The sequence below is a fragment of the Chanodichthys erythropterus genome, chromosome 5 (genome assembly GCF_024489055.1).
Source record: "Chanodichthys erythropterus isolate Z2021 chromosome 5, ASM2448905v1, whole genome shotgun sequence".
Lineage (NCBI taxonomy): Eukaryota > Metazoa > Chordata > Actinopteri > Cypriniformes > Xenocyprididae > Chanodichthys > Chanodichthys erythropterus.
In genome coordinates, this window is record NC_090225.1 from 29,672,370 (window position 1) to 29,686,369 (window position 14,000).

Sequence of the window (14,000 nt, forward strand, 5' to 3'; positions counted from 1 at the left end):
TCACTTCCTCAGGTCTTGCCCTGTAAAAGACCAGGCCCGGTAGTAAATCTGAGGCTACAGTCGGGTGGGATCTCCGCCGAGAAGTCCTCACCATCCATCCTCCTCCCGGTAAGACTGAGGTGGGCGACTCACCTGCCAGGCACTCATCGACTCCGAGGCTGAGGGGAACTTCATGGACACCAACTTTGCACGACTGAACAGTTTACTCATCACCCCACTCAGCCGCTTGATCACCGTCGACGCACTCAATGGCCAGCATCTTCCCAGCGTCTCTCACTCCACGGACTATGTTACTCTCATCTCCTCTGTCAATCACAATGAAGACATTCAGTTTCTCCTCATGAACTCACCTCAGACACCCCTCGATCTCGGACACCCCTGGCTCACCAAACACAACCTTCGGATTGACTGGCAGCAGCACACCATCACCGAGTGAAGCACTCTATGTCACAGGTCTTGTCTGTTGTCTGCTTGTCCCACTGTGTCTGCTTCTGTGTTACAGGAAGAGGCGGTGGATTTGTCTAACATGTCCGCAGAGTATCTGGACCTGAAGGAAGTGTTCAGTAAGTCCTGTGCTGCTTCTTTCCCTCCGCATCGTCCCTATGACTGTGCCATAGATTTAGTACCCGGTAAGTCTCCACCTAAGGGCAAATTATACTCTCTGTCTGCTCCCGAGAGGGAGGCCATGGAGAAATACATTTCTGATTCTCTGGCAGCGAAGTTCATCTGCCCTTCCTCTTCTCCAGCGGGGGCGGGGTTCTTTTTTGTGGGGAAGAAGGATGGTTCTCTGCGACCTTGCATTGATTACCGAGGGCTGAACAACATCACGGTAAAGAAACGTTGCAGGGAGCGTTCGTTTTCACTAAATTGGACTTAAGAAACGCTTATCATTTGGTTTGCATAAGGAAGGGGGATGAATGGAAGACCGCTTTTAACATCCCCAGAGGGCACTTTGAATACTTGGTCATGCCCTTCGGGCTGTTCAACTCTCCAGCGATCTTTCAGGCACTCGTCAATGATGTGTTGAGAGAAATGGTCGATCAGTTCATTTATGTCTACCTGGATGACTTATTGATATTTTCTTTGTCTCTCCAGGAACATGTTCAACACGTCAGACGAGTGCTTCAGCATCTATTAGAAAATTGGCTTTTTGTCAAGGCGGAGAAATGCGAGTTTCATGCAAAGTCTGTTTCATTCCTAGGGTACATCGTCTCGTCTGAGGGAGTTCGCATGGATCCTGACAAGGTTAAGGCTGTGGTGGATTGGCCAAGTCCAGATTCCCGTAAGGCCCTACAGAGGTTTCTGGGGTTTGCCTATTTTTACCGGCATTTTATTCACAATTTCAGCCAATTAGCCGCGCCTCTGACCGCCTTGACCTCCCCAAGAATGACCTTCAGGTGGTCAGATGACCCGGGATTGGATTTCTTGTCGTTGTTTCCTGTTTCCTGTTTCTTCATTGGATCGTTCTCTGGATATCACCCACGGACTTCTCTGCATGGACTCACAGACACTTACCAGTCACTCTCATCGCCCATCGCAGTCCCTGCATCACCACTCTCCTGCTGTGTCTTTTGTGTTTCATCTTTGACTGACCATCTGCGTGTGTGAAGCTCTTAATAAGGAGATTAACTTGCTATTGCATCCGTCCTTCTTTCCGTGACACATATGGCTTCTCAAACAATAAAAATAGTAGGATGGCACATGATCTTGTCCATAGAGAATTGATTGGATGGTTGTGGTTTGCTATTGGTCAAACTTATCCCGCCCTCGCACAAGTAAACACGTCATCAGGGGCCTGTACCATGATGGTAGATGAACAAACTCAGGGTTATAGGATTAGTTTCAAGTTGACAAAACAAAACCACCCCAATCTGGCTTTGTTGGTACCATGATGCTGATCATCAACTTTCTCTGTCAACTCAGGCTTTGATCCTGAGTTTGCAACAGAAAATAAACTGATTCCCTTCTCACGAGAGAGCCAGCGAGATTCAATTCGCTGAAAATTAAGAATTTAAACGCATTAACACTAATGGAAAATACTTGTCTGTGAAAGAGGACAAATAAAATAAATGATCTTTCTCTATCAGTCCAAGTGAAAGTTGTGAAGTTAGTTTATATGGTTAATAATATATAGCAATAGATTTAAATATACAAGCTCACATGTAGTCATATTTAAATAGTATATTACACCTTATTTATATTAGCCTACATATGATCTATATATATTAATATTCATTGAAACTAAGTGCTTAATAAAAACTGTTAAACTAAACGTTCATGTGTGTAATGGATTAATAAAAATATAGATCATATACAAATCATATATAAATTATATTATCATTAAAACTAGACAATTGCATCATTAAATATTTGTTTTTACTATATAATGACCTTTGATTTGGAGGAAGAGAAACTGGGGGAATGACTTTATTGCATTGGGCGTGTCAGTGTCACTTAGCTTACACCTGATTGGTCCAATTTCAATTTGAGATCTCTAACCCTGAACATAACCTGCCCCGGAGCAGGTTAGCCGTGGAGCGTAAGTTACCATGGCGATGAACACCACTAAAAGCCAAGTCACTTTCATGGTACCTAAAACCCAGGATTGGTGCGAACTAATCTGAAACTTACCTGGCTAGCCAGCTAATCCAGCTTCATGGTACAGGCCCCAGAGAAGAGAAGAGATCTTGCAGCAACAAAGAGGGAAAGTTTTTTTTCCTCTTTTTTTTCCCAAATTTTGATTAAAGACAGGTAAGGGACACATACATTTAAAAAAAAATGAGCACGGATAAATCGTTTATAATAAATACTGCGATATTAGATTATAAAAAATCAAGAATTTTCCATTTTGTTTTCATGGTGACTAAACACAATTAAATAAATGTATAAATAAAGCCAGGCTTTTATTTTGAAAAGGGTCTTTTCGGTGGGCGACAGACCGAAATCAGAGTGGTCTCCCGCTTCACATTACTGCTGCCGCGGTCAACAGATGAGACACACAGAGTCGTGCATGACTGTAAACCACGCTAAGACGCTCTTCTGTATCTGTTCTCATCTTTATCTGCTAATATTTGCTTCCTCAGAGCTCGTTTGACATTGATCATCCAGGCTCAAGCGGGATTGTTTGTCTGTGTATGAGAGAGATAGCAGTAGAGGAGGAGGCCACTCCTTTGATAAACTGAGCGGACTTAAAAAGCTCTCTTCATGCAGCTGCTGCTGTGTTATATTTACATCCAGCAGATGTGTTTGTTCATAAATCACTAGAGCTGCGTGTTTGGATCCTTCTGGAAATCTCGTGTGTATCGTTATTCTCGTGTCGCATCTTCAAAGACGAAACAATGTAACCTGGTAACACGAATGCAGGTAAGACGGCGCGATCTCTTTCTCACTAATAAAATGTGCCATGGAATTATTTTAAGTCTCTTCCAAATACAAATATATCACGCGTGAACATGTTAATCGTGCAGCACAACTGTAACAAAGTAGCATGCCGTTACTATCTGATACATCAATGTAACATCCCAATGAACACATGCATGTTCTAAAAATTTTGCTAACGTTCCCATTAAGTTACGAACACGTTAGTTCTCTGAACGTTCGAAACGTTCTGTTTTCTTAGAGGTTTTTTTTTTTTTTTGGTTATGCGAATGTTAAGGGAACATTCCATTTGTTCATTCTGCAAACATTATGGGGATGTTACTTCAGAATGTTCTCTGAAATATTTGAAAAAAAAATTTCAACCAACTAAAATATTTCAGGAAAAAAAAAAAACGTTTCGTGAATGACGTATAAAAATACATTATTCAAAATGATTAAAGAACACACAACATTGAACGAACGTTCTATTAACGTCACTTAAAGAACGTTCGCTTGCAAGATCTGCTAGAACTTTAGTTAAAGTTCTGAGAACGTTCCACTGCAGTTCTTTATCTTACAGTGTACTTATTACACGTTCCATGTGCTTGCTATAGTAATAACAGTACATTATGCATAATTACAAGCAGCTAAACCTAATTTGTTTAGGTTTTCCTTGCAATTCTTTGAAGTGAATTTGAGTAGCATACCATGGTAAAAACATGGTTATGGATACATTTCCTTCAGTGTTTTTGGCACTTTTTTATTAGTGTAATAAGCAAAGTACTGTATAGATCTCTTGACTAACTGCAACACATGAAATCCTGTTCAAGACGTTCAGTGATGTTTGTAATTTGTCCACTAACAGCTGCTTTAAACAGATGGATCCCTTGAAGTTTTGGTGCTATAGAGAGTCGTAGTTTATTTTAGGGTTCAGTGTGTTTTCCCACCTGCCATATACAGCCACGCTGAGTGAGAGCGCTTTGTATATCATGCAGACTTCCTTGGTTACGTGGATCTCCAGTGCCATAACAGTAACACAGTCCTTCAGACAGCCAGACCTCATAAACACCTGTCAGGAAACAACGCTGAGATTCATCCTTTGTTCTGAAAACCAAACCAAACCAAAGGAAGGAAATCTAATCTTGTCTGTCAAATGTGTTTAAAACACATTGAAAAATAATTTAGTTTATATTGAATTGTTCTATAAATGTATTGTATTCTGAAGTATAAAAAGTTCAATTAAACATATAAACATTAGAACATAAATAAAATTAATATATACACACAAACTTAGATGGATATATTTTAATCTGAGTTGTGCCATGTAAGGGCAGCATTATTTTGCGAGTGTCTTTTATGAAAGAATATCCTGTGGAGATGATGTAGAGACTCAGGATATGGTTATTGTTGTGTCAGGTCGGCTGCTGTATTTAGTTACCCAGAGAAACGTGGGAGGCCTCGCTAACGTAACCTGATATGTAAGCGGTAGTGTCTCGCTGCTATCTATCCAGCATTCTTGGATTGCATTTTTGCGTTCACGTTCAAGACTCCTGGTGCAAAACTATTGTGTGCATCCCAATTCACCTACTTGAGTGTGTGGCAGAAGAGTAGACAAGCTTTGAGACATACACCACTTTGACATAATGATGCATTTAAAGGTTCACAATTGCAGATGAAATATAATGTGGATAACATTGAATAAATATATTTTTGTCAGGTTAGATTCTGATTAATTACTCAAACCCCTTAATCTAAACCTCTCTACTTAACATCAGACTCGCATAGCTGCCATGTTTGTAGTTTGTTTAACACTTTTTTTTTTTAGTGTTCTTGTCATTGTGTTCTTGAGCAGCAGATCAGCATATTAGAATGATTTCTGAAGGATCATGTGACACTGAAGACTGGAGTAACGATGCTGAAAATTCAGCTTTGATCACAGGAATAAATTACTTTGTGAAATATATTCAAATAGTAAACAGTTATTTTAAATTGTAATAATATTTCACAATATTACTGTTTTATTACTGTATTTTTAATTAAATAAATGTAGCCTTGGTGAGCAGACGAAACTTCTTTTAAAAACATTAAAAATCTTAGCGGTTCCAAGCTTTTGGACTTTACTGTATTTCTAAATTATGGTGATATTTGTTGTACTTCCTTCAGTTTATGCTGATTTCAGTAATAAATCTTTGCATTTTCTTAATCACATTCACCACTGAGAATAATAGAAATTCTCAAAATTAAAAGTCCAGATTAGATGCATTACAGCCAGTTGAATTTGGGGGCAAAATCTGATTTGTGCCATCACAGTAAAAATAATCTTAATGGTTCAAATAAATAAATAAATTGACCATGCAAGAAACATCATGATGTGGGAAACCCTGCCCAGACCGACAGCAGGCTTACTCAATGGAAAGTGTGCCACGGCTGACCCAAAATACTCAGAGACTAACACGTAATGACCATCTAGTCATGATGCAGGAATTGACGATTACTTCTACTTTTTTGGTTTATATTATAATGTGTTTTGCATCTTGTCAGCAAAAGTATCTTTAAGTAACACCTGATGTGTGGGATTATAACTGTTTCCTAAAACAGGCTAGAGTTAAGAAGATCCTACAGCAGCAGCAGTAGTGAGCCGGGTCGAAGTGAAGTGAAAGCCCACACAGATCCAGCCATGCTGGAGGAGGACATGGAAGTGGCCATCAAGGTGGTGGTGGTGGGGAACGGAGCGGTCGGGAAGTCCAGTATGATTCAGAGATACTGCAAGGGCATCTTCACCAAGGACTACAAAAAGACCATTGGGGTCGACTTTCTGGAAAGACAGATAATGTAAGCATGCTTTTACGCTTCAGTCATGGTTGCTTTGAAATGCTTTTATGAGTTCTCATGCACAGCTTTTGGTTTCTGTGTTTAAACACTATTGCTCGGCAGTCATTTGCAGATGTACCACATTACAGCGTAACTTCGCCTATTTTCAACCCACTTTATATTAGGGCTGCACGATTTATCGCGATAAAATCGCACGCGAAATGGCAAAGGCTGCGATTATTTAATGCGTGGCTTGTCAGAGCTGTACGGCTCTGTGATCAGTAGTAAGTGCTTCTCCATCTGAAAGCCAGAGGGCGCTCTTGCGCAGAAACTCAAAATATGCCCTGCAGCAGAAGAAGATAACACGCATCATATCGCGGTAGCTGAATAAACAGAAGACTGAAACAGTTTTGGTTAATTAAACATGACTAATAAACACACGACGGCCTTATTCTGTGTAAGAAGCCAGATCATCTCACAGAAAGACGCTCAACTGTCGTTATGAAGTGAGTTTGGAGTAAAAACATGTTATTAAATGTTATCTTTTGTTGGACAAGATGTTAATAAATGCTTCTCGTGTCTGAAAAGAAGTTTGACGCGTGTTGCTTTTTCAAATGTACATTATAAGCGACGCAAACTCGCAGTGCTTTCAGATGGATTAGCATTTGGAGCCATACTTCATTGACAAGCTGCGCATAAAAAACACGTTTAAGCGATAATCACGTTCATCGTAAGTTCAGTGTTATTTTTTGTGTCATGCGATATATCATGCAGCCCTACTTTATATTGTTACAGTGTCAGTACTGGTAGTATATGTAAATGAACAATGTTTACTAGTTGTCCGTCTTACCTGGACTGAGAAAGTTACGTTTATTTGTCAGCATAATTCTTTTGACAGCTCCAGGGCTTCTGTGAAAACTACAGATTATACTTCTGCATGCAGAAGGGTTATTAACAGAACAGTTATTGTAACAACAGAACGGTTATTGACAATAACCGTGATATTCACAGCATGAAATATCGATATCGATACCTTCAGTGAAACCGAAAGTAACGCGCTCCTGCTAAACATTTACTCTTTGAATTCATTACAAGTCAACATCATTATGACTAAAAGTTTTCTAAGAAGTATTTCCTACTAAAGCAAGGCTGTATCTGTCTCTGGTAAGTGTATCAGTAGGAGACTGGTGGGCGTGGCTTTGGATGGCAACATGCCATTGTGGGTATTGAAGTTTTCCTACCTATTTAGCAAAAGGGAAGACAACAGTCTTTTTCTTTGTTTTCTGTAGTCAGGTAGCACAGATTTCAATTTTTTCCCTGCCTTCCTACAGTATAGTCAAGTTTTATTAAAAAACCCATTTTTCCAGCGGTGAAGTGCCCATTTAAGGCTGGCTACAATTCTTTGTTGTGCAGTTTTTTAAAATGCCATTTTTAACTCTTTTACATGGAAGAATCCCATTTCTTCAGAAATGGAATAATCCAAAAAGACATTTGGAATAGCATACTATCATTACTAATGCAAATTATTTTTGCTGTATGTAAACATGGAAAACCCCAGTGATCTACTGCATCTGCCAGAACGTGTAGTATAGAAGCAGAATATATCACATGGGATATGTATCTCACAATGCAAAGCATTCACCTTGACCTTCCTTTTACAGATTTACAAAATGAACCAGATGCTGTATACTGTATACCAAGGCCGTAACCATGTCTTGAACATTTTTTTTTTTTTAAAAAAAGCATGAAGAAACAAAACAGTGAATAAAAATTGCTGCTAATACAATGCTATATAAGATATGTACAATAACAATTGTAGAAAAAAAATAACATTATGATGTCCAGAAATCAATTTCAACAGTACATTGAGAACTCATGTTTAATGTGATTAGTTTCCTAATACAATATATTGTTAGTCACAAAATTCTTCAATTTAGTGAATAAATATATAGATCCGCTATAAACATTAAATTTCCTAGTGGTCTAGTGGTAGAAATTTTGTTAACAGTATCAAAGGTTGCATGTTCTAATCTGCCCTCACATAGTTTTTTTTTCCCCCCCTCATTAAAGATGTCCATCAATGTTTGTATATGAAGAGCAGGGACACGTTTGTGTGCATTTGTTTTGTGATTTTTACCGGAAAAATAGAACCTCTGCATTAAGCGATCGATTGACGCGCTTGTCTGTGCTGTGAAGACTGTGCACACAAGCAAAAAGAGCCTAATTTTTAATTTGATTAGCCATCTATGGCTATTAGGGGGAAGAGCATACTGTGTATATATACTGACTGTATATAACACAGTAGATATGTTTAGTGTACAGAACTGCTCTACATTATTTACATGTGAGAGTTACAAAGAAAATCATAACAGTGTGAAAATACAGAGAGGGACAAACAAGCCAAGCCTTTGAGTTTTGCTTTTAATCGGAGATTCACATACTATGAAGCTGTTTTTGCACTGACTTATTCCATTGTTATGAATAATCTGATCATTTGATTTGCACCCAACAAGGTCTGAATATTTAAGTATTTTATTTGTTTAATTTACTAGATAATACATTAATAGGCATTATCATATGTTACATAATCCAGTTTGAGTTAATCCATCTCAAATGGACCATTGTAGGTTTTTAAGAACATGAATAAAATAGGCTTTTCTCCAGATTTCTTCTAGCCATAGCTCTGTAACCAGTGTAATCTGAAAGTGTTTTACAGCACACTTTAAATCGGCTCTCTCACACTTCCTCGCTTGTCTAGGCAATTCTTTTTATAAACACTTTTTGTTATGCTGGTTGGAACTCTCTTCACATCCTGATAGCAATCAATAATAGAAGTGGTCTAAATATTTAAAAATGTACAAATATCTTCTGTGGAAGTCTCAGGATAGGGCTGCACAATATTGGAAAAAAACTGACATTGTGAGATTTAGTTCTATCTCAATTATATTTTGCAATATGAAAAAAAAAAAAAAAAAAAAAAATCACCAGATGACTTGAATAGCTGTATTTGGAAAGAATGAATAATTCTAGGTGTGAATTTGTAGGGGAGTGAATCTGCATAGAAAATAATAAATTACAAGCATAGATAAATACAATATAACAAAGATACAAATGAAATACAGTGCTTTCTTTTTCAGGTAAGTCTAACATTATTCAAGTACAGAAATTAAATAATTAATTGTAAAATAACACTGCATAGTCTTCACTGTATTAAGTACAATTAATCTTTGTAAAAGCTACAAAAGTGATTTTCTCTTTTTCTTATTGTATTTTGTTGTTTGATTAAAATTAATGACACAGACAGCAGCAGGAATATTAGGCTACTGTCACTTTAAGACTGAATGCACGGATCCAATATAATGATACGCATCCTTTTTCTTTTGCAACTGTTTGTTTGTTCTTAAAGCCATAAGCAGCTATATTTGCGAGCATACTCAAGGCTAGATATTATTTATCTGATAATTATTTGACATAATTTTGCGTGTGTCCGTTCAAGCAGATAGACGTGGAAGAGAACAGAGTACAAAATGATTTTGTGATTTTAAAATCGCTTGAATGTTTAAACTGAAAGGACCTAAAACACAAATGATAAATGATTAACTTTCGCTCTATGATGGTTAAATTTTGCAATTAATCTGAGAATTACATGCGTTTCGAACTGTGGTGCCTCAACTGTACGGATCAACTACAATCCCTATACTTGACATTGCATATCCTGCGAAGTGACTATCACGGATGTGCACATCACAATATCTGTGCTATAAAGATGTATTGCAGCCCTATCTCGGGAGCAAAAAAAATGTTTGCCCAATTATTGCATTTAGTCCAGTAATTTAACGCTGTCTCTCATAACGCTTTGCAGACACTGCTCTGGCTTTGAGCGTTCATGTGTTTTGAAGGAGGCGTGGCTTTGGAGATGATCTGAAGGGAGGGTGGGATCTTATGCTTTCAAAGCTAGCTTGCTATTGCTAGCCTCTCCGAAATTGCCTATCCTACCTTCAAGATAAATCTCAGACCAGAAATGTTCTGCTTGCACACTATACTTCCATAGGTATAAAAAAACATTATGGCTGAGACTCAAATTTTAGAATTTTTACTCTTTTCTCGCAATTGCATAAGTTTGTCTCACAATTCAGACTTTTCTCGCAGTTGTTTATATCATAATTTTGACTTTTCTTGTTGTTTTTATTTCACAGTTCTGACTTTTTTCTCACAGTTGAGTTTATATCTCGGAGTTCTGACTTTTTTCTTGCAGTTGAGTTTATATCTCACAATTCTGACTTTTTTCTCGCAGTTGTTTATATCATAATTTTGACTTTTCTCGCAGTTGTTTTTATTTCACAGTTCTGACTTTTTTTCTCACAGTTGAGTTTATATCTCGTAGTTCTGACTTTTTTCTCGCAGTTGAGTTTATATCTCGTAGTTCTGACTTTTTTCTCACAGTTGAGTTTATATCTCGTAGTTCTGACTTTTTTCTCACAGTTTTTATACCTCGTAATTTTGACTTTTCTCATAGTTGTTTTTATTTCACAATTCTATTTCTTGCAGTTTATATCTCACAATTCTGACTTTTTTCTCACAGTTGAGTTTATATCTCGTAGTTCTGACTTTTTTCTCACAGTTGTTTATATCATAATTTTGACTTTTCTCGCAGTTGTTTTTATTTCACAGTTCTGACTTTTTTTCTCACAGTTGAGTTTATATCTCGTAATTTTGACTTTTCTTGCAGTTGCTTATATTTTGCAATTCTGACTTTTTTTCTCACAGTTGAGTTTATATCTCGTAGTTCTGACTTTTTTCTCACAGTTGAGTTTATATCTCGTAGTTCTGACTTTTTTCTCACAGTTGAGTTTATATCTCGTAGTTCTGACTTTTTTCTCTGATTTGTTTATATCTCGTAATTTTGACTTTTCTTGCAGTTGTTTATATTTTGTAATTCTGACTTTTTTCTCACAGTTTTTATATCTCGTAATTTTGACTTTTCTCATAGTTGTTTTTATTTCACAATTCTATTTCTTGCAGTTTATATTTTGCAATTCTGACTTTTTCTCGCAGTTGTTTATATCTTGCAATTCTGACTTTTTTCTCGCAGTTTATATCTTGCAATTTTGACTTCTTGCAGTTGTTTGTATTTCACAATTCAGACTTTTTTCTCATAGTTGTTTATATCTCACAACTTACTTTTTTCTCACAAGTTAGTTTGTCTCGCAATTCTGACTGGATAGCTCACAATATATAGAATTATCATATAATATAATGTAATGTTCTGGCAGTACTGCCCATCTGTAATTCATATGCTGATTTTTAGAAATTAGTAGGCAACATATATACACAGAATGTTCAGTAGTCCACTCATATGTATACTGTACATGCCACTCAATCACAGCCTGAACTGTTCACATGAACAGGAATAAATGCCAGTAATTATGGCTCACACTTGACCCAAGAGAGATGATTTAACACTTCCGAGCAATCAAGTTTCCTGTTTGTATTTAAATATAGGATATGACAAATAACACGCTGTGACGCTCAGGCAACCCCTCGGGAAAAGAAGATCCTCTTGCTTCTTTTGCAGTAGCCGACACAAACCTGTATTTCCTGGATGACGGTCTATTTCCAGATATTATAACGTGAAGTGTGTCATCCTCAGGGAATGCCAGAGAAAATCTGTGTGGTTTACTGGTTATACACATAAAACGAAATGAGGAACAGATGAGCTGTCAGTGGCTTCATCGGTTTCAACGTTTAGTCAAACTGAGAGCAAAAGCAGGGGCCGGCTTCGTAAACATTACCGCTAACTTAAGACTGTGTCTTAACTAGTCTGACCAACAAGCAATTACTTAGGGCTAATCAGTCTTTCTTTTTGTATTCAAACTAGACCAATCTACTTTATGTAACTGATTTAAAAAGTTATGACCGGTCTCGAAGAAAGAAAATTGACTAACATAGTCCTAAGCAGTTTATGCAACCGGCCACTGGTCTGAATAGCAGCTGTGAGAGGCTGCCCCAACATTTTTTATTTTTTTTGCTTCACCCAAATATTTGATGTAACTGTTGTGTTTTAATGATATTTTCAAGACCTATGCATATATGGATTTTGAGATTGTCTGCATGTGTTCCAGAGTTAACGGCGAGGATGTCAGATTGATGTTGTGGGACACAGCCGGACAGGAGGAGTTTGATGCCATCACTAAGGCCTATTACAGAGGTGCGAACGCTGGGATGTTTCTCTTCAGGTGTAGGCTTGTGTTTTACTGTAAGATGAGAGGCATTGACGTGTGATCGGTCCTGCAGGGGCGCAGGCCTGTGTGCTGGTGTTCTCCACCACCGACAGAGACTCGTTTGAGGCCATCAGCAGCTGGAGGGAGAAGGTGGAGATGGAGGTGGGCGACATTCCCACCGTCCTGGTGCAGAACAAAATCGATCTGCTGGACGACACGGTTATCAAGAAGTAAGAATCAGAGTTCAGTAATGCACTTTAATGCATTCCTTCTAGGGATTGATGTGAAAAACCTTTGTTTTGTTGCTTTAGTGAAGAGGCTGAAGGTCTTGCTAAGAGGCTGAAGTTGAGATTCTATCGGACATCGGTGAAGGAAGATCTCAACGTCAATGAAGGTGAGAGATACAGCGTTTCAGTTTGAAAAACTGATTGTGCTTTACTGTAAAGTAACACATTTTATTTGTTGTAGTTTTTAAGTATCTAGCTGACAAATACCTGCAGCGACTCAAGCAACAGTCAGCAGAGGAGACTGAGGTTGTTCACACATCAAGCAATAAAATAGGTAAGAGACTTTACTTTATATACAGCACTGTTAAATACTCCTAGCAAGGATGCATTTAATTGATCAAAAGTGTCAGTAAAGACATTTATAATGCTACAAAAGATTTCTATTTCAAATAAATGCTGTTCTTTTGAAATCATCATATTAGAATGATTTCTGAAGGATCATGTGACGCTGAAGACTGGAGTAATGATGCTGAAAATTCAGCTTTGATCACAGAAATGAATTATAATATTATATATATATATATATATTCACATAGAAAACAATTTTTTAAAATTATAATATTTATATTTTTAATAATATTTTTTTCTCTTGCTTTTTTCCAGGCGTTTTTAACACTACCGGTGGCTCTCATCCGAACCAGAATGCCAGTGATTTGAATGGCCGTGAGGTCATAAATCTGCGACCAAACAAGCAGAGGACGAAGAAAACAAAAAACCCCTTCGGTAGCTGCAGACTGCTGTAGAGCGGCTCCCGATTCACTGCTGGGGTCAATGAGCCGCAGGTGACACAAGGCTTCACTAAACATAAAGAAAAGTCTCTTCATCCACAGCAGATCTGTCATATTCTGTTTCATACCATCATGGACTCCTGTGGACGAGTGTCTGCTGCGGGTGAATGTTTGCGCACCAGAGCCCTCTGCTGGCTGCAGCTGCTTCAAACACTAATTTTTAAATCAGATGGTGAATTTCTGCACCAATAGCAGCATCAATCAGAATTGCATAAAAAATATGACACATAATATGTTCTACTGGCACAGAAGTGACTTGACTGTGTCCTAAAAGTCAAAAACAACCCTTATAGTCATGGTAAATTGGAGGTCTTTTAAGCTATTTTTGTACGAGTATCAAAATGGAAATCTTTTGGACACTGCCCGTCCTCTAATTTTAACAATGATTGTGGCTCAAAATTTAAATGAGAAGCGAATATATTTTCTCACAGATGTGCATTATTTGATGTGGTACACAGCAGGGTAATATTCAGATTTTCTCTAATGAGATTAATTACAAAAGAAAAAAATCAGATTTTTAACACACCATTTGTGCT

At 37.7% G+C, this 14,000-nt stretch overlaps 1 protein-coding gene across 1 annotated transcript; it reads left to right on the forward strand.

The window, feature by feature from the left end:
* The first annotated feature begins 2,988 nt into the window (after positions 1 to 2,988).
* Positions 2,989 to 13,434, forward strand: rab23 (RAB23, member RAS oncogene family). Its single transcript, XM_067386832.1, has 7 exons — positions 2,989 to 3,363; positions 5,956 to 6,189; positions 12,291 to 12,376; positions 12,463 to 12,619; positions 12,701 to 12,783; positions 12,858 to 12,950; positions 13,280 to 13,434. The coding sequence occupies exons 2-7, from the start codon at positions 6,035 to 6,037 to the stop codon at positions 13,417 to 13,419; spliced, it is 714 nt and encodes a 237-aa protein (XP_067242933.1). The 5' UTR covers positions 2,989 to 3,363; positions 5,956 to 6,034; the 3' UTR covers positions 13,420 to 13,434.
* The last annotated feature ends 566 nt before the right edge of the window (positions 13,435 to 14,000 follow it).